This window comes from Ixodes scapularis, unplaced genomic scaffold (assembly GCF_016920785.2).
Source record: "Ixodes scapularis isolate PalLabHiFi unplaced genomic scaffold, ASM1692078v2 ptg001212l_1___fragment_1__unscaffolded, whole genome shotgun sequence".
In the NCBI taxonomy this organism is placed as follows: Eukaryota; Metazoa; Arthropoda; class Arachnida; order Ixodida; family Ixodidae; genus Ixodes; species Ixodes scapularis.
In genome coordinates this window covers 1,604,711-1,629,473 of record NW_024610117.1, presented here as the reverse complement: position 1 = coordinate 1,629,473, position 24,763 = coordinate 1,604,711, and the positions used below count along the sequence as shown (strand labels likewise).

General features: G+C 46.1%; 1 protein-coding gene and 3 non-coding genes across 6 annotated transcripts in view; 2 read left to right on the top strand and 2 right to left on the bottom strand.

Annotated features, from left to right (window-relative positions):
* Positions 1–9,959, top strand: part of LOC8037995 (F-box only protein 3) — a 62,943-nt gene extending 52,984 nt beyond the window's left edge. For all 3 annotated transcript variants that reach the window (XM_029968941.4, XM_029968940.4, XM_029968942.4), the window contains exon 11: positions 4,315–9,959. In XM_029968941.4, the coding sequence (XP_029824801.2) occupies positions 4,315–4,430 (116 nt within the window). In that variant the 3' untranslated portion in view covers positions 4,431–9,959. The remainder of the gene's footprint in view (positions 1–4,314) is intronic.
* A 2,343-nt stretch (positions 9,960–12,302) lies between these two features.
* Trnal-cag lies at positions 12,303–12,386 on the top strand. The gene has a single exon. It is a non-coding gene; the product is annotated as a tRNA-Leu (tRNA).
* Positions 12,387–15,055: 2,669 nt separating this feature from the next.
* Trnal-cag lies at positions 15,056–15,139 on the bottom strand. The gene has a single exon. It is a non-coding gene; the product is annotated as a tRNA-Leu (tRNA).
* Positions 15,140–16,981: 1,842 nt separating this feature from the next.
* Trnam-cau lies at positions 16,982–17,053 on the bottom strand. The gene has a single exon. It is a non-coding gene; the product is annotated as a tRNA-Met (tRNA).
* Positions 17,054–24,763: the final 7,710 nt, after the last annotated feature.

Sequence of the window (24,763 nt, the reverse complement as noted above, 5' to 3'; positions counted from 1 at the left end):
CGGTTATTGCAAATAGCCAATCGAATTCTGTTCTATTCGGCATTTGCTTCGAATCGACTTAAAGTATTCGACATGGAATTATTCGACAATACAGAATTATTTTACCTTTCTAAATACAGTCAAACCCGACTATGTCGAACCCGTTTACATCGAATTATTCCTTATATCGAACAATTTCAGTGCACAGTAATGTTACAGCGATAATATATAGCAAAAACTATGGTTGCATCGAACAAAAATAGCAACCGCAACCGATAAATCGAACTGCCAAGAGCGCCGTTTTGCTCTGCAAGCTGGCTTTCCCCCAACGCGAGCGGCAACATTGGGGAAAAGCCAGCAAAGCATTCTGGCTTTTTTTCTTTTTTTTTCCGGGCGGTTGCGTTGATTGTTTGGAAAAAAAGGAAAAAAATATCTTTTGCGGTGGGAGCGGAGACAGGGTGCTCCGTGCTCCCCCTCCCCACTCCGTCCGTAAAAGAGAATATTATTTTTGTCTTCCAAGCAAGTTCACGCAACCACCCTCCCCCCCCCCCCCCCCCGAAAAAAAAGCTAGTTGCTTTTTTAGCTGGCTTCCCCTAACGCAGCCTCCTCTTTTAGGGGAAAGCCAACTTGCAGAGCAAAACGGTGCTTTGCAGGAGAAGGTGCTCCTGCTTGGACGTGTTCCGTGCTCTCGGCATAGTTCGGTGCTAATGCGCAAATATAGAAGGCAGAGGCCTCAGCATTTTGGAGTCCGTCGATAGCGAAGAAAAATATTGTTATCGTGGATGCAATGAAGAAAAAGCAGCGGAAGATGCGAGACGACTTCATTGTGTATTATTTCAGCAGAAAGTGCATTTTTGAGAGTCGAATTCATGAAAACTTTTATATGGAATTACCCGCTATATCCGCTGGTAGACGTTTTTTTGCGAATTCGATATAAATGGGTTTGACTTACTCTGGCTTGGATTTCCGCCCAGGTGGTGCAAGCTTCCGACCATTTCGCGCTCCCGAACTTAATACACTTGAAATTAACAGTTACAGTACTTCTACTACCAAATAAGGACAAATATAAAACTATAGTTTAAACATATCTTGTGGTATTTGTTGCTTGTACTATTCAAACTATTTGATTCGAAATTATTCGGTCAAAATCACTATTCGCTTTGAATTCGATTCGGACCCAAAATCCTCTATTTGCCCATGCCTAAATTTTAATTAGGGGAAATAAGTGTACGGTTCTGCTGGGAAACTTCCTAAGGACCAGTGAAAACCACTAACTCAACTCTTTTTAGAAAGATATATAAAACGGGAGCATTTTACGGCGTTTCGAAAAAAATTACGGGCTGGCGCTTAAGCTTTGCCTTTAGGAGCAGAACGCTATAGCTGAACATAAACCCTTGCTTGTTCCCAAGCCGTTCAAGCATGTCTGCACGGCCTACCTAGTTGGTAGTGTGTCTGGCTCACAACCAAAGAGTCGTGGGTTTCATCCTGCTCCGCCGAAAATTCTTCGACTTTTTTCGTTTAAGCCAAATGAATTACTTATCGGCCAATCGGGATTTTCAGGTCCCGCGGCTTTTTTGCAGCACAAGCTCCTTAAAGCTATCGCTTTAAAAATCACGGTTTGGAAGCGTTTCTAGTTTTTGATTTCTTATCGGGGTGCATCTTTGCGCTCCTATAGGGACATAACAGCTGCAAAGCTTGACGGACACCTTAACTACAATGCGGATCAAGGTACAAATGTCTCTGAGATCTTAGTTAGTTAGACTGGGCAGCAGATGACCCTCGCAGCTGTTTTGCGTGCCAAAGGAGAAATCAACGTGGGATTACGTTGGCAGTCGTAATGTTTTGGTCAATGATTGTATATATTACACCGTGATGTTAGCTTCGATACTGCACTCGGTGTGCTCCGTTTCACTTCAAAGAGGCACTAAAGTGGTTTCTAAATTGTCTGGTTATGGTCATAACTCAATCTACAAGTCTGAGCATTCTGAAAAACCCAAGATTATAATGATATGCGTCCAATTTTCCCATATAAAAACAGGATCGAAGTTTGCGACAGCCAATTGTGAGCAATTGCTACCCGCGCACCAATCGCATACGTTCGAAAATCAGTCCACCGTTAGTTAAGTACCTTGCCGCGCAGGAAGGATCGCTTTCCGCGCCGTTACGAGGGAGGTCAAGATGTGCCTTGTTGCGGTCAGTATGAAAGCAAATTCTGCATAACGTGCCACTTTGTACTGTCGGCACTGCTCGTGAAATACTCAACGTTCTATCTACTTTCCTCGTCGACCCATTCAAGGAACATTTTACAACAACCACCACTGGTTGCAGAAGTCAATTTCAGCGTAGGAGTACCGACATACACGCATAGCTTGGAATTATACGCACATTTTCTCCGTGAGTGAATGACACAAACTTTGCCTCTGCTTCTAACGAGGCGTCGTTTCTCAGAACGTCCAATCTTGAGTCTTGCCGCAGTCAAGCATCAATTTACTTACCACTACGAACAACCGAAGTAACGACCTAATTTTTAAGAATATTGACATGCAGTGTAAGTGCATCTCAAGCCCAGCGCTAGTCAGTACAAGCACTAGCATTCGGTCTCCGCTCCAGCCACGCACGCCCCAAGGCAGTGGCACATTTCGGATTCCGACGTCATAGCTGCCCAATCAGAACATACATTTTTGTGCGCACAAGCTTATTTCTTCACATTGTTCTTCTCGCTTACTTGCAGGTTATCAAACTCAGCCGGAACAAAAAAAGAAATGCTATTCTTTGGGGAAACGGAATTGAACCAAAATGTTATCATTTTTTATTGTTTCGGAGCAAAACTGTCAAATAATCTGAGTATTTTTTTGGTTAAGGAGGAAAAAATAGGGCTTATGGAATGTACATTACGAAAAGCAGTACAACCTATTGTATTTTTCTGAGTACAGTCTGCAAAAGCAAAGTTTTTGTTCAGGTAGTTCCGCATTTCGTACATTGTCTGCATGTAAGAATGGTGGAACATAGCATAATTTGACAAATGTCTGCTTTATTAGCTCACAAAAAAGCTTGCATCATACACAGATAATTATAACATGCTCCATCATTCAAAAGAAAAAGTCACGTCTTGTCATAACGTAGGATTTTTGAAAAAAAAAATCCTTGTATAGTCAGCATCTGTAGATAGTCTGCGCTGCATAAAATTCCAACTTTTAAACATCTATAGTCCACAGACAATACTTGCCTAAAAAATGTGGCATATATTTTTAAGCTATATGTTTACAGGCAGCGTTTCAGGTTCCAGGTTACCTGTTTTCGGGTAACGTCTTTGGATCTCAGTTGAGTGACAGAGAAACCTAAAAGCCCTTGAGGGCTATTACACACACTTAAAGGGCTACTCCACCGATTTTTTCATTGTCTCCGATTTGCTTGAAATTTTGCTAAACTAACCAACAAACATCGCGAAAATAGTATCCCAAATATTAGGTCAAAATATTGTTTTTTCGCGAAGTTATTGAATTTACAGTTTTGGTCCTCACCGTGTTTTTCAAGCTCAAAGTCTCTACTGGCAACAATGAAAAAGTGACGTCAGTGGAAGGCAGGGGTTCACTCTTTGGGCTGTAGATTTTGTTTTAAACTGATTCGAAGCAGTTTCGTGGTGTCAAATGAATGCTTGGGAAGCTCGCTGCAGTACCCGCGCTCCAGCACGGAACAAATGATTGGCATATTCTATTTTTTGGCTGCTTGCTCGACTGGCAAGCCTGCCTGCCACTGACGTCATGGCCCTGAAAAGCGCGCGTATATTTGAATGTTGGTTTTTGCATCATTTTCATTTGCCGATTTCGCAATAACTATTATGAATTTCGCGATTCTAAATAGCATACCGGAGAGAGTAAAGGCCGGGGAGTCAGAAAATATAGTTAGTTGAGGTAGCTCAAAAAATCGGTGGAGTACCCCTTTAAGCGCGTGAAACCTTCCTCCATTCGTGACAAGTTAACTTACCTGCTCACACCCCCATCCTGAAGTATGTGACCCGTACACCACCCAAAGCAGGCTCATTGTTTTTGTTCCACTCAATTTACAATGTTTTCAGCTTTGCTTTTCTGTTATTTAACATTTGGATAGAAATGAAGATAGCTTCTCTTTCAGTTCCTTTTACTTTTTCCTTAATGTGCGAATGCGAACCGGTTTGAACCGGTACGAACCACTTTCGTTTTCCTCCGTGGCCTTATTGGACCCGAATCAGTGTCCCTAAATGCGAGCGAATAATGTCTCGGTTGGACGGCCCGGTTACTGGTGGCGTGGATGCGCCCTTTAATGCCATTGGTGCACGATTGTCTCCCTCGCTCGCAGGGGACCTGAGTGAAGTGCACTGCCCGGTGTTCCACATGAAGTGTCTGCCTTACGTCACGTCAGTGGAGAGGGAGGCGCTCAAGAGGGAGAGGGAAGCCCTCAAGAAGGCACAGTGAAGGCACTCTCCCCTCCGCACCCCCCGTATTTATTTCGCCCTCAGGGAGGGAGGCGCAACGGAGGCGGCGACGGCAGCGAAGGATCCACCAGCTCACGTGCCTCACCAGAACAGAACATTTGTGAGCCTGGTGTGTGAAACGACGTGCTCGCCACGAGTTTCGTCCACAAAAAAAAGCGGGCGGTAGCGAAGCTCCGAGCGAGCAAAGATTACAAAGACGCCTCTCTATGGTCCCCTCGTCCCCGAGTCGACAGTGCTGTGGGAGCCGCAACTGGCACGTGGGTACGAGCAAGATTGCGATCGCTTGGCGAAGGATGGACGTACGGCTCGCCGTCCGCTCGGGGGAGAACGAAGTATGAGATAAAGGACTCGCGCAATAGGTCGCATTTTTCTATTCTAGGCAACGGCTTCCGGCAGACTATATCGCCGCAGGTTCCGTCTGGGAAGCGCAGCATTTAAGCGACCCCAAGCCACAGAAACTCTGGACGGTGGTACGGGACTGCTCGAACGGCCATGAAGTGTGAAGTTTTGTGGATCCTAAAGGGAGGGGATTTTTTTACTGGGGTTTTGGCAGAGCCGGTGTGGCGTAGGGTTGGAAAACTCAAAATCTACAGCTTAAAGGCCGTGGGGTCTAGGGTTGGAAAAGTCGAAATCCGGAGCTTAAAGGACGTGTGGTCTAGGGTTGGAAAAGTTGAAATCCGGTGCTTAAAGGCCGTGTGGTCTAGGGTTTTAAAAGTTGAAATCTGAAGCTTAAAGGCTGTGATGTCTAGGGTTGGGAAAGTCAAAATCTAAAGCTTAAAGGCCATGTGGTCTAGGATTAGAAAAGTCGAAATCCAGAGCTTAAAGGCCCGTTCACACATACACCACAGTGCTGGCTCGGCGCTGTAGGTCACCGCCGCAAACGGCATCAACACCACATCGGCAAGATCGGCACTAGAAACGGCACTGATCTTGGTGGCATCGCCGCAACCTTTCACTATATTAGTGATATGGCACCGCATCAATGACGGTCGTGTTCGAGCGTGTATCGGTGCCGTTCTTGGTGCCAATTCGGCGAACCGGGCCGTAGCACTCGACCGGCCGTACGGCGAGGAGCGTTGCTCGCTCTAAAGAAAGCTCTGCCCCGCACAGTAGACCTCGAAAGGCTGCTCGCGACGGAGCTCAAAAGGCCGTAAAGTGATCACCAGCATTCAAAGAAAGCTTATCGCAGACTGCGTGAGCGCGATCAAATCACACGTTCCCCACGTTGCTGTTTGGAAGGGACGGCATTGCAGTTGAGAACCTCGCGCGGGCTTTCTTCGTCTCTGGGGCCCGGCTGTTTCGAGCCACTATGCAAGCTATGCTCAGCGTACCGACACCCCCCGATCGTTTTGCAGGTGTCGCCATTTCGCCGTATGGTGCGGAACAGCTGCAGTCGGCGGCATTCGGAAAACGTGACCTCCCGAGCTTTAAACGCGGCATGGGGAAGCTCGAGCGACGTAAGTTTGCTCTGTTGCGGATCGTTTTTTACACTTTTAGGGGACGGAAAAGGGTTTCCTTCGATTTCCGGCGAAGCTTTGGATAGCTGGCGACGGCGACTGTAAGCGGCGCCCTAGTCGAGATCCCCCTACGCAGAGGGGTTAGCCCTGAATTCGAATGCGGTGGTTGGAGCGTCGCCACTCTGAAGCATCGCGGTGGCTCTAGCTTCGACTTGAACGGCCGAATTCTCGCACGGTATGCGTGAAAACGGTGCAATAGGAACGTTTACGGCGGCAGCAATTCGTTTTGGGCATGCCATTGCGCACGACTGCACTCGGGTTTTTCTGCACGCACGACGGTAACATCGCGGCGACATAGGAGGTCAGTGGGTGCGTCGAGGTTTTCGGCCCGGCTTCTGCCAGAGATTTTTTATGTGGTAGATTGCCCAAGCTTGCACCCAGAATACCGCAAGGTCCGCGTGCCATTGCAACGGTTGTGTGCTTTTTGTGGACGTTGGGAATAAACTATGAGGGGTTCAAATGTTTAGTCGTATCCCGTGGTGCCCACAGAGGTGCTAAACGCAAAAAAAAGAAATATACTTTTTTAGGTATTTGTATAGGACGTGTAGGTTACAAAATGAACTCTCCCCCCAAAAAAATTTATATTGTCACGAATGAACAAATGAAAGAAAGAATAACTGGGGAAACTGAAACGTTTAATGGGGCGAACTTGTGCCCAAAAATAAAACGAAAAAGAAAGATAACAACAGAGCGTCGCGGGCGTCGAAGGCGGCGAAGCAGCAGGATCAAACGCTGAGGCGAAAAACTGAGTCCGGTTCGCCACGCGGCGCCCCTTATGTACATGCGTGAGCTTCTGGAACAATCGGCGTAGAATGTTCGACGCGTAGAACATTCGGACCTTGAATACGCAACATTATTCTCGAATCTACTAGAAAACTAAATTGCAGGAATAACAAAAGATGCGGCGCTCTGTGGGAGGCAGGTGCTCTGTGGGAGGCAGGCGCGATAACCATTAGGCCACGCGCGCGCTGCCTACTTGACCAGCTGCGCACGCTGCAATATTGTAACATTTACGTCGCGAGGCACGTTGTGAGTTATGAGAAATTCAGTCCTATCGAGGCACTTAGGAAAACAAACGTACGCTTCCCGTTTTTGTTTCTTTTCTCTTTTCTCTCCTTCACGGGCTCTCCCTCGAGAGGTTGGTCACATCTTGGTGAACAAACTCTCGGGGGAATTCGATCGCCAAACGTGAGCGTGAGGTGTGTAAACATTGTTTGTGTCCTTTAAGCAGCGAGCATATTAGATCCTTCTTGGGACACTTCTTTCACTCCTTCATTACCCTCAAAGTTTGGGAGGGGAGGATGTTAATAGGATTACCCTCCGCAGCGAAAATCAAGGCTCTGCGTCGGCCTTCGATGCCGCCGTTGCACTCAATTTGTGAGTGCAGTAAGAAATTCATGTGCAGCAGCTTCAGATTGCTTCCATGTGTGCGACATACTGCGCAACACGTTTATTAAGCATCCGGCTTTTTTTATTAATTATGTTTACTGCAGCCCATTTATAGAATATTGTAATATGCATTTACAGTAAGACTTTATACCTTACGCAAGGTTGTTGGCATCTGTGTTGGTTTCTAACAGGTTGTGCAGAAAGCATTTTGCGTGAGAGTTGATTTTCACCCCTAATAGGTTTTAACTACGAAGTGGGAAAGCAGATGTTCTGCCACCTCACTTAATAGTTGTGCCACGCTTGAAACACAAATTGGGGCACAAAACAGTTTTATATTCTAGCATGAACCTTAACATTGAGCAGACAGGGAAATTAATGCGAAGGTGTTCGGTAAGAAATGATGGAAACATGATGTCTTATTACTTCGAGGTGTTGCTAGCCTGACTAAATTAAAACGTGACCGCACATTAGCGTCTGGCAGCAATATCTGTTGTAAAGGTCAGTTTTGCTGACTTACTAAAGTTTCAGGATAACAGCGGGTCATTTGGCATTGAGAAGTTGCAACGAATCACCTTCCACCATTATATACACAAAAAAGTTTAATATTTTTTGTGCAATGTCGCTTGGTGTTGGCTACACGTTAACTGTAAGCCCGCCCATATGCTACAAATGATTGTGTGATCTACCATCACAGGCTCTGCTGCCTCCAATGGCAGGGGTGGCACTAAGCATGCCGCTGGCACTGTAAAAGTAACGAAAAAAACTGCGTCGACCAATTTATTAAACACATAGACGAAGTTGCGTCGTAATATATGACCCGTGGTCTTCCTGGATGATAACGAAGAGTTCCGCATTGCTCTCTCGAGAACAAAAATTGAGCGGAGTTACTTTTTAATATGGGCGGTTGGCATTGCCGCTTTTGCTCTTTGGAAAGACGGCTGCCGGTCTTCAATAACTGGACGATTTACTTGTTTCTTTTTTTTTTGTTTTTATACTTACAACTGAAAAGTGATACTGCTAAATTGTGTGCACCATTTTGAATATTGTTTACCGCGCTCACCGGTATCGACGCAGGCCAAACGTTGTTTCCGTAAGGTTTACCCGTCTCGTGTTTCAAAATTCCCGTCATTTTATTACGATATGCCAGAAATGTGCGACGGTCACGCGAGGACGTTTCCTGCAGAATCTAAGCGTAATAAAGTGTGGATGGGTTCAAATTTTAGCAGACGAGCATTCTGTGTAGGCAGCTATGGCTACCGAGAGCGGCGGCTTTTATATTAACGCCACAAAGGTTACGCCTCAAACGTTCTTTCGCGAATGCTTTGTTTTCAACGCTACGTTGCCCGACGTATCTAAATTTAGAAGGTGCACAACGTTTCTGTTCTAGATCCTTGAGGCCAGTTCGCACGTCTGCATTCGAATGTGGCTGAATGCGCACAGTGGCGCTGTCCTTTAGGTATGCCCGGAACTCTTCCGATTTGCGTACAGGTAGACTGAAGGTACTGAAGTACTTGCTCGATCGAACATATCTACGAGATATTGGCACTTATAGCATTACGAGAATTATTCCGAGCCCACGTTGGGTGCGTAAAAGATTATGTACGCAGATCAGAAGGGTTCCACGGTGCTTGACAGATAACGCCAGCGTTTTTTCTCGTTGCACACCCGCACGGCACTTTTGATCTTGCTCGAGGTCAGTTGGCACGTATGTTGCAACGCTAAACCGGCACCATAAACAGCACTCTGTCACTCATATAGTGCAAATCGGGTGCCAAGGTGGCACCACGTGGTGCACGTGCGAAGGAGCCTTCAGACGCAGATGTGCGAGACAGCCTCTCCACTGGGGCCATTTCGGTTCAGCTCTTTGGGTAAGCTTGTCCAAGTGAGTCTGGCCGGGTATCGAGCGCCCAGTACCTCTAAAACGGCCCAAAACGTTTGGGCGTGAAAAGAAACTCTTCCTATATCGGATTCCTTTCGGCGTCTGCTCGCACCGTCCGACTTTGGGAAGTGTCTAAAGATGGCCCGGTTTTAAGGGGTAAAAGAAAAGGGGACAGGAGGGGGGCGGAGGGGATATTTGGAAACTTTCTCAAGATCTGCCCGTGTCTCCAGAAGTCTGTTTGGATGCCAGGAAATCTGTTGCTTCGTGGGTTTTGCAAATCAAGGTCCAACGTTTTGCTCTGGACCTCGGAAACTTTGGTGGTCACGAGTCAGAACGTAGCAACGACGGCGATGCGCGCGTTTACTCTCTCTTTTTGTTGGAACTTCTACGACTATGGGCCAGGATTGCAACACCCGACGGCACGGCGCACCGGCTCCTGCGACGCGATTTGTTGCCACTTTGGGACCACCTTCGATGCACGGGTGGCGCGAGACTCTAAACACGGCAGTCCAAGACTCGTTACAAGCACCATAGCGACATATTACGAGCCGAAAGGGAACTTGACCGCCTTGCAGGGTTTGTGGAACGTGGCGTATCGGTGGCGAACGTGACCGGTGGCACGCAGCCCCGTTGCACCTGTTCGACGTGTCTTCCTCAAACATTGTAACATACTGCGTAAAATACTGAGTGGGAGTGTGCGTATTAAAGTGGCTTTGCAAGGAAATACGACTTGACTCTCTGTGGCTTTCTTCCCAGACCTGTGTTGTTGTTGTTGTTTTTTTATTACATACTTCGGACCAGTAGATTGGACCAAGCAGGGAGAGCGCGAGGGAAAAAGACAGCTAAGCCCGTACAAGATCACAGAGTAAGTCCACAGTCTGTAACAGATTGTTGAAATATGACAGTCGAAAATTCACAAAAGCGTGCGTAAACGTATGCACTCTGCTTGACCGTGTGCGCAAGCACGTTTATGCATTTTGCCCCCCCCCCCCCCAATCATCTCGACGCGGCTTTCAAAAACTGACCTTTTTCCGTTAAAACCGAACATTAGAAAATGGGTTAAACGTACTACTTTTATCGGTTTAAACCGAAAACGTCGACCCTACAAACTGAACTTTTTCGGCTAAAACCGAATGTCCGAAAATGGATTCGGCATACTTTTATCGGTTTTCATCGGTTTAAACCGAAAACTAGTCCGATCCCTACCTATGGCCAACGTCCTTGGGTACTGCAGTCTCGGGCTTTTTGACTTCGTGTCCAAACTACGTCTGGGCGGGACCTAGGGACCGGACTGGGACAACGCCGTCTGCTGCGAGCGGCGCGGCGCTGACCATTCGCAGACAGCAGACGAACGACCGCGCGCAGCTGCTGAGCGAAGTCGCCACAACGCTTGAAGATGGTAGGGCCCGGAATAAATTTTCGACGGATGGATCCAACTTCTTTAAAGGGCAGCTCCGGTCAATATTTTCGAATTTGGGCTGTTTTCAATCGCGAAAACAGACTGCCGTGACGAGGCCCGTCGCACAAGACCTCTTGGAACAGGTACCAGGTGCACTTTGCTCCCTTCCACGCACTGTGGTCACAGGTTGGTCGTAGTGCTCGCCCTTTGGCAAAAACTTATGAAAATATCGGGAAATGAAAATACTTGCCCAGCTGGTCCAAATTTGCCCATAAAAATGACACCTTTCCTGCTGACACTAACTTCACGTGAAAGTGTTTTTATACGGATTTTATTGATTTGGTTGACGCGGTTTGACCCACCCGTTCTCTTTTCTAGGGTGTGAAAAGAAAATGTACACGGTTTTTTTACCGCAAAAATAAACCAGGCATCACCGAACGCTCATTTTCCGCCCAAAGGTAGCGCGGGGTCACAACCAGATGCCAAAGTTTCAGCCCGATCCGATAACTTAATCAAAAGTTATAAGTGATTTTCTGAAAATTTCAGTGGGCAAATGGCGGCCGACGGAGTTTTCAAACACATGGGGCTCTATCAACGTTGGGGCTCTATGGCATCAGAAACCGAAAACTGGCAAAAATGGGCTCCATTTTCCCACTGAAATTTTCAGAAAATCACTTATAACTTTTGATTAAGTTATCGGATCGGGCTGAAACTTTGGCATCTGGTTGTGACCTCTAGCTCTACCTTTGGGCGGAAAATAAGCGTTCGGCGATGCCTAATTTATTTTTGCGGTAAAAAAGACCGTGTAAATTTTCTTTTGTGACACCCTGTAGATTAACGAGAAAAGAGTCAAAGTACAGGCTAGCTGGTGGAAGTCAACCATTTCGTCGTTTACCCTGAGACTGGGTTTTTTTGATTTTGAAGAGCAGAAGTAACAGAAAAAACAGACAGGGGTACCAGCAAGCAGACGAGTACACAATCCGGTCACGGTGCTGCGGTAGGCTCCTATGACCAAGGTGTAAGATAGACAGGTGGGGAAACGGCCCATAGAAACCTACCGCAGCGCCGTGACCCGATTGTGTACTCGTCTGCTTGCGGGTACCCCCGATTTGCGACAGATGGCGCTGCGGCGAGAAGAAAAAAAAATGGAATCGAATTTGCATGGAACTCTGTGGGAGAGTGCGCAAAATAAAGCGAGAGCACGATAGTCCTGTATTGAAAATCCACGAGAAATCTTCCCCGTCAGTGTAGCCGGTCGCCACCTATCGCCCACCCGGAGTGAGAGTTCGCGGTGCTCCACATAGATGGCGCCACAGAAAAAGAGAAACCCGAGGGGGACACAATCCGGTCGCTCATTTGGCTCTCGTTTCACCACCTGTCTATCTTACACCCTGCCTATGACCGGCCGTTTCCCCACCTGTCTATCTTACAGCCTGGTCTAAACGTAATTTTAACCAGTCTTCGATTTATTGGAGCAGTCGTCTCTCCCTCATCTGGTTTTTACTTTTACGATCAGGAGACAAAAATAACAGTATGCTTCATGCGTAATTCATCACATAGGATCTTCTGTGTGTAATAAATCGCACAAAATGATTCGAACGTAATTAAAACTTTAGATTGTAAGTAACCTATATTTAAATAGAGCCTTTAAATCGACTAATATCGTCTGTCAGGATGGCCGAGCGGTCCAAGGCGCTGCGTTCAGGTCGCAGTCCGGTCTTCCGGGCGTGGGTTCGAATCCCACTTCTGACATATTTTTATAGATTATATTTCATGTTTTCTGTTACCTTCTTTTTTTTTTTCTTTTTTTTTTTTAGATGAGCAACACAAAAGCTTTTTTTTACCCTAACGACATCTTTTCAAAATATAGCTACCAACGCTGATACCTAACGCTTTCACTCACGCCATTTTTGTTTCTCTGATGTCACGCCAAACAGTCGCAACGCCACACACGCTTTTTTTTTCTGGTCCAAAGTCAAGAAGGCCGGAACGGCTGTTCGCTCCTCTCCTTTCGCCTCCTCTTCGCGTAACCGCACGACGTCTCGCCGTACTTCGTTTTCTGTTCTCTTTTTTTTTTTTTTTCGGATGCGATCTTACCGGCAGCTTGCACTACCACCGGCCGCGGCACTACTCTCCCTGATACCTCACAATAGGCTTTTCGAATCGCCGATAACACGCATAGAACTGCCGCCCTCTCATTTCTAACTATTTTTTCTTTTTCCTCCGTTTTTTTTTCTTCCTTTTTTTTTTTTCTTCCCCTCCCTCTCTCCCTGCCCCCCCCCCCCCCCTCCCTCCCCCCGCTCCATTTTGAAGATTTTAGCGTGACGAAGTATATAAACCAATGGCGTCGCACCGATGGTTGGCACGTGATCGTGACGTCGCCTTGCATGCGTGACAGCCTGCGTTGCCCCAGCAACGGCCACGGTGCCCGGCTAGGAGGCTACCAAGCGTTTCTCCGTTGAGCCTCGCGCGAGGCTACATCCGGGCTCTTGACCGTCTGCTGGTTTCGAAACCATTTGAGACAATTGGAATTCTTCGTCTATTCGTCACTCCCGAACTAAAAAACAACATCCGAGCTAAAATATCGGCTGTCTGCAAATGGCTGAGGTTGAAAGACGGCTCGCAAACTTCGAGAAAGGAGTCACGTGGGCTTAAAAAAAAGTCGAGTCCGTGAAGAAGAATCGCCATTTTGGAATGGCTGCCAGTCACGTCTGGTTTGCGTTGTTGGAGTAGCCCCATTTTGTGTTCAAAAACGTTCGCCATAGTGGCACGCCGACTGATTACGACGTCCAAAATATACGATCATGACATCCGTTTGTGTTCGAATGCAATGTGTGTGGATGCTTGCGTCAGTGGATAGAAAGTCGCCATTGGCTCCGCCAACGTTCCGGTGAAGTTGCTTTTTCCTTGTCGCTTATCGATTTTTGCGAATAAATAAGAAAATAAACGTTCTGCTTCACTTTTTTTCCTTTCTTTTTTTCGTTCGTTTGTCGTATGGAGGTTAACTGCACCATTTGATTTTACTGTTTGTCCAAGGTGATGTTTATATTAAAAATACGGCAGCGTCGGTTCATTCGATATTTTTTTTCCCGTTTGTAAAAGACGCGAACAATGGAAACAATAGTGACCTACATTAATTGTTTACGCAACGCAGTGGGATTACACAACGCACATCACACGACAGCACGAGGGTTCCGAGTCCTCTGGCAACAAACATATAAACGACAGCAAGATGCGAATGATAGCAAGATGCTGACTCGCTGATATCAACTCTGTCTCTATCCCGAGCTTCGGCGGTTTCAATGCAATTTTGTTCGGATCGAGAATTTTTTTTTTTTTTTCGCTTACATTATATTAGGCTTTGATTATATCAATGCGCCTCAAACATTTATCGAATCCTTGGCTGCACGTTTAAAAGATGGTAATAAAACGTGTTTATATATATATTTATATATATAATTAATATCGAGACTCTACGGTTGTCCCGTCAGCTCGGAGCATAAACGTCTTTCAAAATAATGTAATTGGCATAGCAAGTACAAGATGGCGCTACCCGTCTTTACCACTTGGAGCTCCTAACTAAACAACGCCGCTTGCAACGTACTACGCTTATTAGCGTGATGTTAACTGCAAACAAAACTTTTTGTGTCCACATAGCAGTTAGCACTGATGACGTAATAAACGAGGAAGGCCCCGACTGTACGACTGTACATTGTATTTCTTGAGGTGTCGCCCACACTTGCTTTCGCTTTTACCTGTGGCGCCAGTGTGGCGCAACCTTGTGGCGCCATCTAGGGGATCTGCCATGAAACAATCGGCGAAAATGGTGGCGAGTTCCCGCGGCGCGCAAGTGCCGCAAATGGCCTGCCCCATCTGCGCGTTCACTTGTATCGGATGATTCCGCGGCGCCAGGGCCATCATTGCAGAGAAGAATAAAAATTACGTAGGAGAAAATCCAAAGTGAAAGTCCAAGTTCGCAAATAAAATGCACTCGTAGGAAACATTTAGAAAAACGTTCCATTTGGGAACATCATTATCAACTCAGATTCAACAAACACAAAGAAAAAATGAACATATCTAAAAAAATTGTGCAATCCGTATAATTAAAACGCGCAGACGCAAAATTTAATTTTAAAAAAGTCTGTGCTGTTCGTGGTCTTCCCTATGACTGCATATGGAATTTCTTATAGAACTAGCAAAACTAAGACACAACATCTTTGCGGTTAGATCTTTCAAGTTCTGTCCTGACCCATTTACGCAAATCTTAACCAATATGAAAAGAAAAAGCAAAAAAAAAAGAAAAGAAAAGAAAACGGTTGCCACGATGACGGTTTTAGCTTGTATGGAAATCAGAATAAAAAATACAGTAGGCTCTTACCATTTTTTTTTTTTTTTTTGTTCTTTTCTAAAAAAAAAATTTTTGTCAGAAGTGGGATTCGAACCCACGCCCGGAAGACCGGACTGCGACCTGAACGCAGCGCCTTGGACCGCTCGGCCATCCTGACGGATGGAAAACACTTTGTGAGAAAAACAATTCAAAAAAAAAAAAAAAAAAAAATTTCTAAATCTTTTCATAAAAGTTTTGGAGGAGGGACGACCACATTTCTGAGTAGGTTTTCCCGGCTTTGTACCAACCTATCTGCGTGCACCTCAACTCATAGAATTAAAATTAACTGTTGAGCTAGTTAGTTAAACATCTTAATTACAAAGGCGCAAAGGACAAGGACAGGACAAATAATGAACAGGACAACCGCTTGTCCTGTTCATTCTTTGTCCTGTCCTTGTCCTTTGCGCTTTTGTAATTAAGATGTTCAACTCATAGAAACAGAATTTGTCACGATGGCCCGCGATATTTCTACACTCTACTAAAGAAAGTCCGTTCATGAAAGGTTCTGAATTCGACGCCTCCAGTACCCCCTCTCAGCTCGTGAAGAACGGTTTCGCCTCAAGCACTATCGCCATCAAATAAGAAAGGGGTGCTTCAAAGTATTTTTAGGGCGGAAAATATGAACAAGCCGAAGAACTCGTAAGAGTTCTTTTACGACCAGATTTGTTTTTAAAGCGTGCACGCACGGCTAACACACTCCCCGGCCGAGTACACCCCCAGAATTTCCTACACAACGTACACACGGAGCCTCTCTCATAGCGATGGGCGTCCCAACCGGGGGGGGGGGGGCAAAGGCATATGTTTTGCCCCCCCCCCCCCCCCCCCCTTGAAAGAGCCGCCATGGGCAGGGCAAACACTGGCCGGCGGCGCCCAAGGGATAACAAGGGCACCGCCCCCGGCCCTCGGAGGGGGGGGGGGGGGGGTCTGGTTTGCCCCACCACTCAAAAACAAGTTGGTACGCCACTGCTCATAGCGTGTGAAATTCCGCTAGTAATCAAATGGTATTCACACTCCACTTCACATAGTGTACAACAAGGTCAAAAACAGGTACCGGCGAGGATATCTGATTTGTTTTTCGTGGCATTTCAAAGGAAGCATAGCTTCTCTCCGCGTTCTGGCTGCTTGGTCAGCATCACTAAAAGTAGTGTTCGTCGTCAATACAGGCAACGCCGCAGTGCATAAAATTTGCGCTACCCACGGTTTTCGCAAACTACGCTTTCACGATTTAATGATTTCACGACCAGGACGGAGAATAAGAATCGGTATGATTTAAATCGTGATTGAAATCGTGATTTATATCAGACAAGTTTCACTATGACGATTTGTACCAAACATTTCGCTCAAAAAGAATCCCCAAAATGTTTTATTTATTTGCCGCTTGTCTGTGATTAGACGCTTTGTCGAGCCAAAAGAAGCTTCTGGGCAAATGGGAGCGTTGTGCTTGATTGCTACCTTTTCCTTTCGTCGACTGCAGAACGTCCTTCTTCAACAAGAGCAAAACGCAAAAAGAAACGAAAACTAAAAATAATATCTTTATTAAAAAAAACTCAAATACATTTTTAAGATATTATAAAAATCAAGTCGTGTTCTCATAGCGGGGATTACGGCAATAAAAAGTTGTTTATTAAATTGTACATTAAATGTAAAGTAATACTTCAGTAAATTTGTATGTTGAAAAACACATCTCGTGGTAAGGAATAACTATTTTCTTGAGGTCACAGTCATTTAAACCAAATAAATTAAATATGACTTAAATATAATATTTATTTATTTATTTTACGACATTCGGGCAGAAAACTTCAACTTTCCTTCGGAATTTTCATGGTTAAAAATATTTTCCGAAATCACAGAGTGGCCAAATATGGACGCGCATGCTTTTTTGGTTGTAGCGGACGTTTTTTTCTAAAAAAAACACAAAGTTCATACAAATACAAAAACAAAACCAAAATAAAAAAACATTTAGCAGAGCGTGGTTTCGATCCACGGACCTCTGGGTTATGGGCCCAGCACGCTTCCACTGCGCCACTCTGCTACGGAAATGGCACGTTTTTGATGTTCGACAGGACTATGAGGAATCAGCACTCTGAGCTGCTTTGCCTTCTTTTGTTGCACAAAGTGGCGAACCATTGAGTGCTCTCAAAATGTCTATGAAGATGCGACACTACTGTATATTATATTTCACAATATGATGTTTGTGTGTTTGAATTTGACGAAACCAGACAGGGGGGACACTCGACTTTTGTAAAAAGGAAAGTGTTATTGGAATTTGCGAAATTAGAACCAGGGGGGCTATGTTGCGCTTTTTGCACTCCCAGGAGACTAGGGAGAGGGAAGTGACGTCAACGACACAGCAAACGCAGATTGGGTGTTGATTTCGTTTTCTTCTGTCAACATCCAATCTGCATTTGCTGTGTCGTTGACGTCACTTCCCTCTTCCAAGTCTCCTGGGAGTGCAAAAAGCGCAACATAGCACCCCTGGAGTGCCACGTGGTGTAATACTTTAGCCGTTTATAACTCAAACAGTAGACAGCATCAGGGTAGCGCTGAAAAGATAAATCATGAAACGATATTGGGTTGGAATGTTCATGACTTTGCAGAGGCATATTGGTTATATTGGTCCTAGTCTGGCTCACGTTTACTCGTAAGGGTCCATATCACAAGAGCGAATGACATTTTAGCGAATAACGGGGGCGCGCGTTAACCCATCCGCCGCGCTGCGCTTTACGCCGCTTCGCGGCGGCAGTCTGCGGCAACTCATTACAAAAATATGAACTCACTTGGTCCACCCGAAAACGCCGCTTCGCGGCGTCCGACTATTCGCTAAAGTGTCGTTCGATGAAACGTGGGCGTTCGCTAAAACGTCATTCGATCAAGTGAGTGCCTCCCTACTCGTACAGACCCCAACTAATTCAAAGTTTCTTTGTCGCGGTGATATTGCGAGAATAAAAAGGGGCCATTTCTTTCAATCTTGCCTTCGCAAAGCTCGGTGACGCAACTGTGGGATCGAAACCACTCCCTTGACGACAGTCGAGTGCGGCTCATGGATTGGACACGAGAACTGCGTGAGCACTCGACTTCAGCTCGTAACAATCGATGCCTCGGCGGACACTCGGGTAGTCGCTCGTGTCCAACCTCTGCGGTGATGAGATTAGCCGAACTGGAGCTCAGCACGCGTTTTCTACTTCGCCAACCCCAGCGCTTGAATCGGGGTAGGATAGGTACCAGGCCACGCGGCCGCTTGTTCTGGCTCCGAGTTGAGGTGGTTGAGGCTTGAGGGGATAAACAAAGCTCATATTTTTCGATTTTTTTTTTGCGATTGTTATTGCTAGGAAAGAATAAAAATAAGGCTAGTTTGTCCAGTTATTGACGTTAGGGAGTGGTTCTAAGTAGTAGTTAGGGAAAGTAGAAAAATCATTTAATGGTTCCTTTGTCCCATATACGAAAATGCAAGCACTTGGTCGTAACTAGGGATGCCGCGGACCTCCCGAAGTTCGACTTCTAAAGGTTCGAATTTTCAAACCTCGCTAACGTTCGAATTTGAAAAGTTCGCAACTTTAGAACACAGCTGAGGTTCGAATTCGAATAATTCCGAAATGTTAAGGTTTCTGAAAGGTCGAGTTCGAAGATATCAAATTTTGTTATAAATAGTTCGAAACATTCGAACATTTCGAATTGATTCAAGGTTCAAGTTCGAAAAATCGAATATTCGAAGGTTTTTTTTTTTTTTTTTTTTTTTTTTTTTTTTATAGGACGGGGACGAAAACAGGACTTCTTTCATCTAGGACGGGGACGGAAAGAAGCCCTGTTTCAGTCCCCGTCCGAGATGTTTTATCCTTTCAAATATTCGTATCTATTCACCAACACGCTCGTTTTTAATTATTACTGAATTTCACGGATGGAAATCAAACTCCGCGGTTTCAAACTAAGGTTTCGTGAATTCGTAGAAGAAAAAAAGATCGCGAGATGTGCTGCAAATTTTACTCAAAACGTTGCCCATTTCTCTATCGCCGTGAATACACTCCTTCCTTCTAAGTACTGTGGTACTGACGGTACCCTGTTTGTACTACTTCGTATTTGTCGCGCTTATGAAACAAGGGTTAAACGGTTCATCGAAAAGCCTTGAGGCCGATCAGGTGAATCTACTTCCTGCAAACTAGTAGCAATCAGATCCAACGTCGCCTAAATGCAATGCTGGCATAAGACAACTAATTATGCAGGAAAACGCAGTCACATAAAGGCGTCCAGGAGTCCCGAAAAATTTTAGTTGCCCTGGGCGTTTATTTTGGGCGGGATGACCCGTGGGGCGGAGAAAACACAGGCACAGCACTCGACACAAGCCAAGAATGCAACGCGGGTCTACACGCGAGGCATCGAAAGCGGTGGCTTCGATGCCGGCACAAAAGAGGGTAGGGAGGGGGATACGGTGTGTACAAATGCAACTTGTTTCTAAGCAGCGGGTCGGCTGACCAACAAAATTTCGGCAGAGTCGCATCCATTGGTCTTCCAACAAATCGCGAAGTAATTTAGCACATGCCTGCAATATGGTGCCAGTTTTATACAAAAATATACAAAGATGAGTTCATTCCACTAAAAACAAAAGTTAAAAAGCAAAGCTGTATTTCATTTTTTATAGAAAAGCATATTCTGCTCGAAACGTCACATAATGCGCCACAAAACCCTTCATTAAAAAAAAAAAAAAAAAAAAAAAAAAAATCAAGAGGATTAATTGACGGGCAATTGCGCGTGCAATTGTACTGGATCTTTATACAACCACGTCAGCAACTGCTTTGCGAACGCGGATCCGCTTCCAGTGTGAATGCGCCACAAGAGCTGCGCTCTGAAAAAAAAAAAAAAAAAATAAATAAAAGAAGTGAGGCGGGCACGTCGAGAGCCGATTTTGGTTCGCACGCATCCATAAACCTGACCTTGCCGGAGCACGACCGAACTGGACCCGCGAGGCCGATTGGGTGACGTCGACGAGTGACGTCGAGCTGCGGTCACCCAATGAGACTGGCTTTGTAGCAATGCTGTGGAGTTGTCACTCCGGAGTTGGAGTGATTCCGGAATCATTCCGCACTTTCGAGACCCCGGAATGGAACGGGAATGGAATGGCGGCAGCTTCTGGCGGAACGGGAATAAAATTAGATTCCTTTTGCTCGGAATGGAATGGGCTCGGTTCTTACGCAAGCTGGGTCGATCTTCATCCAAGGCCTACGGGCTGATGGCGCATTTGCTATCGCGTGGTAAGCGGCTCTTGAAACAGCGTCATTGCACAATTGTGATGACTGACGGATTGTCTCACGTGGCTTATGCTCCTTCTAGGATGAAAATGGCGCGCTCTCGGTGGAGCAACCAAACGGTAGGCCGATAAGGTGTCGTTCCTAGTGCCGTGAGATGCGGCAAAGCGGCTGCCGTAATCATGTGCGATTAGCATGCAGCTTTTAACCAGGGTGTCGAACCGAACCCGAACCAAATACCGTAGAAAAACCGTTATTTTTGACTGAACCGGAACAAAACTGTAACCGAAATCAAGCATCTGAAACTGAGCCGGAACAGAACCGTAATCTCATGCGGCGGTTGCCAGTTCATTAGAAAAGCTTCGGTGTCATAAAATGTGAGCCGCACCTTCTTGCGGGTGGCGGCAAGAAGTCAAATAAATGTTAGCAACGGTGGCGTCAGCGGCTCAGTTTTGACTAAACAAGCGGCTGCGACGAAATGGAGACAGCTCTGTAATAATGAAACGAATAAGTATATTTCTTAGAGCGAGAATCGGCGTCTGCATGGAGGCTTACACTTGTATACTTTGCTTCAGCTTATGGTGGACCACAAAGGACGCTACGAGCCACCGAAGCCAATGTAGAGCCTCGGAGGGCGTCACATGCCCTTCCGGTTTGGCTGAGAGACGCGGGAAGCGCGAAGTCACAAGAGCTACACGAACTACGGAGTTCGCTCGTGTAGCTCATCCATCGCCGCACATCGCAAGATGATTCGGAGTATATTTCAATGTGCCGAGAGAATAAAGAGCTATTCTTTCTGCGTGTGTGTGTTCCTTTCTTGCTGTTAAGCAGGAAGGATAAAGCGAACATAGACATCAAAGTAAAAACAAAAACTTGACGACGGTCGGCGCGTGTGTGAAATCCGGAGGCAACCAGAGGCGAAGCCGCGACGAGCGTGAAACTGCAGCGTCGGTCGCCGGGACGCCAGTAAACCAGAGCCGACGCTGCTTAGACTTTTTTTTTTTTGTGTGTGTGTGTGTGTGTGTGAGCGTTTTCTAGACACAGCAAGTCGCCTGTAGTCGTTTTTTTTTAACGTTTTTCGATCGGTTTTTGCTCTCTTTCTCCTCTAACTCAGTCGTTCGGTCGTGCGGTTTCAATCTGGATGAGCATGCACAGTGGGTACAACGTCGTCATACTCTGGCAGATTCAATTCCTATCTGAACAACCGACGACTAATTTGTTTTTGTGTGTAGCTTGCGCGAGTATGGTGTGTGCTACCGTCAAAGTGTCACTGTGCGTGCTGTCTGATTGACTTCGCATGTGAGTACTGTACTTTGGTACTGTTACCAATCGCCTGCATAACCACGTAATTTTAATAGAACGGTGTTCGCGTTAAAATTCAAGATAAAAAAAAAAAACGAAATTAAGCATATATTTGCTTTGCTTTCCTCGCTTTCGCAGCACGGCTTCTGATGACCTAATTTATTTTAATGAATGTGACGCGGAGATAAACTCACCTTTTTTCTTAACGACTTAATTTCCTTTCAAGAACAGCTTTGTACTGCTTCGCGCTTGGTGGAATCGGTAACCGAACCATTTTATTCCAAAAGCGTCCCTGAACCAGAACCGAACAGGGACAAAATGCAAAGCAACCCCGAACCCGAATAATGACCGGATCGACTCCCTGCTTTTCAACCCAGCCAACCTTCTAATATTTGCGTTTAACAAAAAAAAAAAAAAAAAAAAAAGGATTGAATGTGCAGCAAACGTAAAAGTTTACGTTTTACGGCAGGTTCCCTAGTATGGTGTAACCGTTCCTTGTGTACTTTTGTCGGTAGTTTTCTGTTCTTGCCGCAGTCCATGGACATTTGGGGCAGGCATACGCGGCGTCGCTTTGACGTGTACGCAGGCTCTCCTCCTCCCCCATTTCCGGGGAGAGGAGGAGAGCCCGCGCACACTCAAAATGGGAAAGGGGACGCGGGCCTGTACTACCTTCCACTGCATTGCCAAGAAAAGTTGTCGCGGAGTATAACAGCGCACTAGAGGTGCTGTTGTGCAAGTATTCGAAGCAGAAAGCAAGATGGCTTCTTCTTGCGCCACGCACGAACTGGACATTTTTTACGGCCTTGTCAAACAAACAACACGCTAACCATCTATATCTGGGGGGTATACACGGACCGTTAGCGAAGAAAATGAGGAGCTTTAATTTTTGGCGTCTGTTCGGACTCGCAAGCCTGATCGCGCGATCGATGTCTGCAGTGACAAGAGGTTGCCACGAGAAGCGCTTTGTGCGACCACCCGTCGGCTTAGTAGAATGAGTGCTTCGAGGATGCTTTTGCGTACTTTTGCAGTCGTCTCCGCGTTGGTTAACGTTAGCACCTTTATGCTGCTTTTTTGACTAACACAATGTGGCTGTCAATGGCCATTTCTTCACCTTTTGGAATTAGAGGAATGGAATGGTGAAGTTGAGCCATTCCAGAAGTGGGAATGGGCCCAGTGTCTCCATTCCGAGACTCCCCGGAATGGAATGGGGACTGCTTTGTAGTGCGCGTCTCTGCCTGCCTTGTTCCGGGTCGGAATTCCCCCGCCCGGGCGCGTAAAAAGGTTTTCACCCACTCCACTCTCTTCCCGCAGGTGTGTGATTGGCTGTCTCCAGTGGTTTCGTCACTCCTACGTGACAAGGCCGGCCGAGCAAAACGTCCGTCAAAAATCGAAAGGCGTCGGAGCGAAACATGGTTTCCACCTCCGAGGACTGGTCTTCTCGACGAAATTGGATGTCGGATCCGACAGTCGTCCTCGGTTTGTACAGCGCTTAACTTGGTTCTAATACACGGTTTACGACCTTTGTACGATCAACCCTGCTGATCAAAACCGGGAATAAGTCAGCGCCCGCGACTCTGACGTCACGATACTCGATTTGGCGTGAAGTTTCATATTTGTGTTCCATCGGTTTAACGTATATTGGGGCGTCGTTTAATTAAACAAATATCGGGACTATATTTTACCCCCGTCTACGTAACCAGCACAAAAACTTAGTGGCTTCCGGATATCACGGGACCATCCCTTTCAGACGGAAATCTGCTCCCAGCAGAGCGAACGCTGGAGCGGATCTCCGACCTCCTCTTTGCCGTTCCCTTTGAAGTGGAAAGAGCTCTCCATGACCACGTAACCGATCCGCAACAAAACGAAACTAAAAATGTCGTGAACCTGCACAAGTTCTACTCGGCGGAGGGTGTGCACCATTTTTACAAACTAAATGCGTAATAGCAAGTTCACGTTTGCTTTTATATCGTGTAAACGTAAGTATTATTTGAAATTTAGGATGTTTTCCCTGAAATAATTTTGTTACCGAGATTGGGCAGCACTATGAAAGTCGAACCCCAACCCCAGGTTCGCGAAATCCCTCCGGAAGGGGATTTTTTTTATGCAAAGAAAGTTTATCCTTTCTCTCTCTAAACGGGCCCCGGTATTTGCGGCCAGCATCGCAGGAAGCTGAAATTCTGAGTGCATCTGACGCTAGCAGCGAAAATAGAACACCAAATCACCTAACTTAAAAAAAAAAAAGTAATTTAAAATTAAGTTCTTATTGCAGGCACCTGTGGCATTTAATTATGAACCTGGCAGAAAGTAAACAAGATTCCTCCAGCTTTACGAATTATTTCGTGGATAGATAAATGCCAGTCATAGACACCTACTTACATTTACAACAAAATTTCGGCGCTTATTTATTCGCCTCCGGCCACCACAAGAGAGGGGAAGGAAACATTCTCCTCTTACCCGGACTCTCTTTTGTGTGCCCCAGACTTAGCGGTGGAAAAGGTGGCGAATACTAGAAAGGGGTAGTGAGACCAGGCACCCACGAACGGCGAGCGTAGAAAGGTCCCGGATGTAGGCGGCTTCGAAGGCCTTCGTCGAGCAGGTTTGGCAGCGCGAAGTGGCTCACCTTCTGAGCCGATCTTCACCCCGTGTTTGCTGTCGTTTGTGGCCAATGAAGTGCCATGCCGAATTAGTGTTTCATCGCGCACTAAAAGCAATGCGAGCCGCCCTGGCTGCCCGCTTCATACAGCTTATCCAGAACATGCTTGAATGGCGCCCTCTCGAGCCGTCGACACTGAGCGCGGCAGCCGTGGGCGCTCTCACTCAAGCAACCAAGGACGTCATAAAGGTTTTTTTTGCTTGTTTTTGTAATTTTAATTTGCCTAACTTTTAAAATAAACCGAAATTCTAGAAAAATTTCATCAAGTTACTACGTTCAGTGCGCTCAAGTTCGGTGCAAATATAAACCAGTAAAAAAAAAAATCCTTGCAGGGCCCCTTAATTAAGGTCAACGATATTGGGCCTAGGTGGACATCGACTCGCAAGGACATTTTTCCTCGATCTGTTGACCCGGGTAAGGTCAAGTTTTCAAGCTTTTGCAATCTTATCACCACCATCATGAGAAAATTGTAGCTGCCAACGACGAAGGCTGCTAGGACACTAGTGCTCATGTACCATTATCGCATGCGCTCACAATACCGAAGAATAAA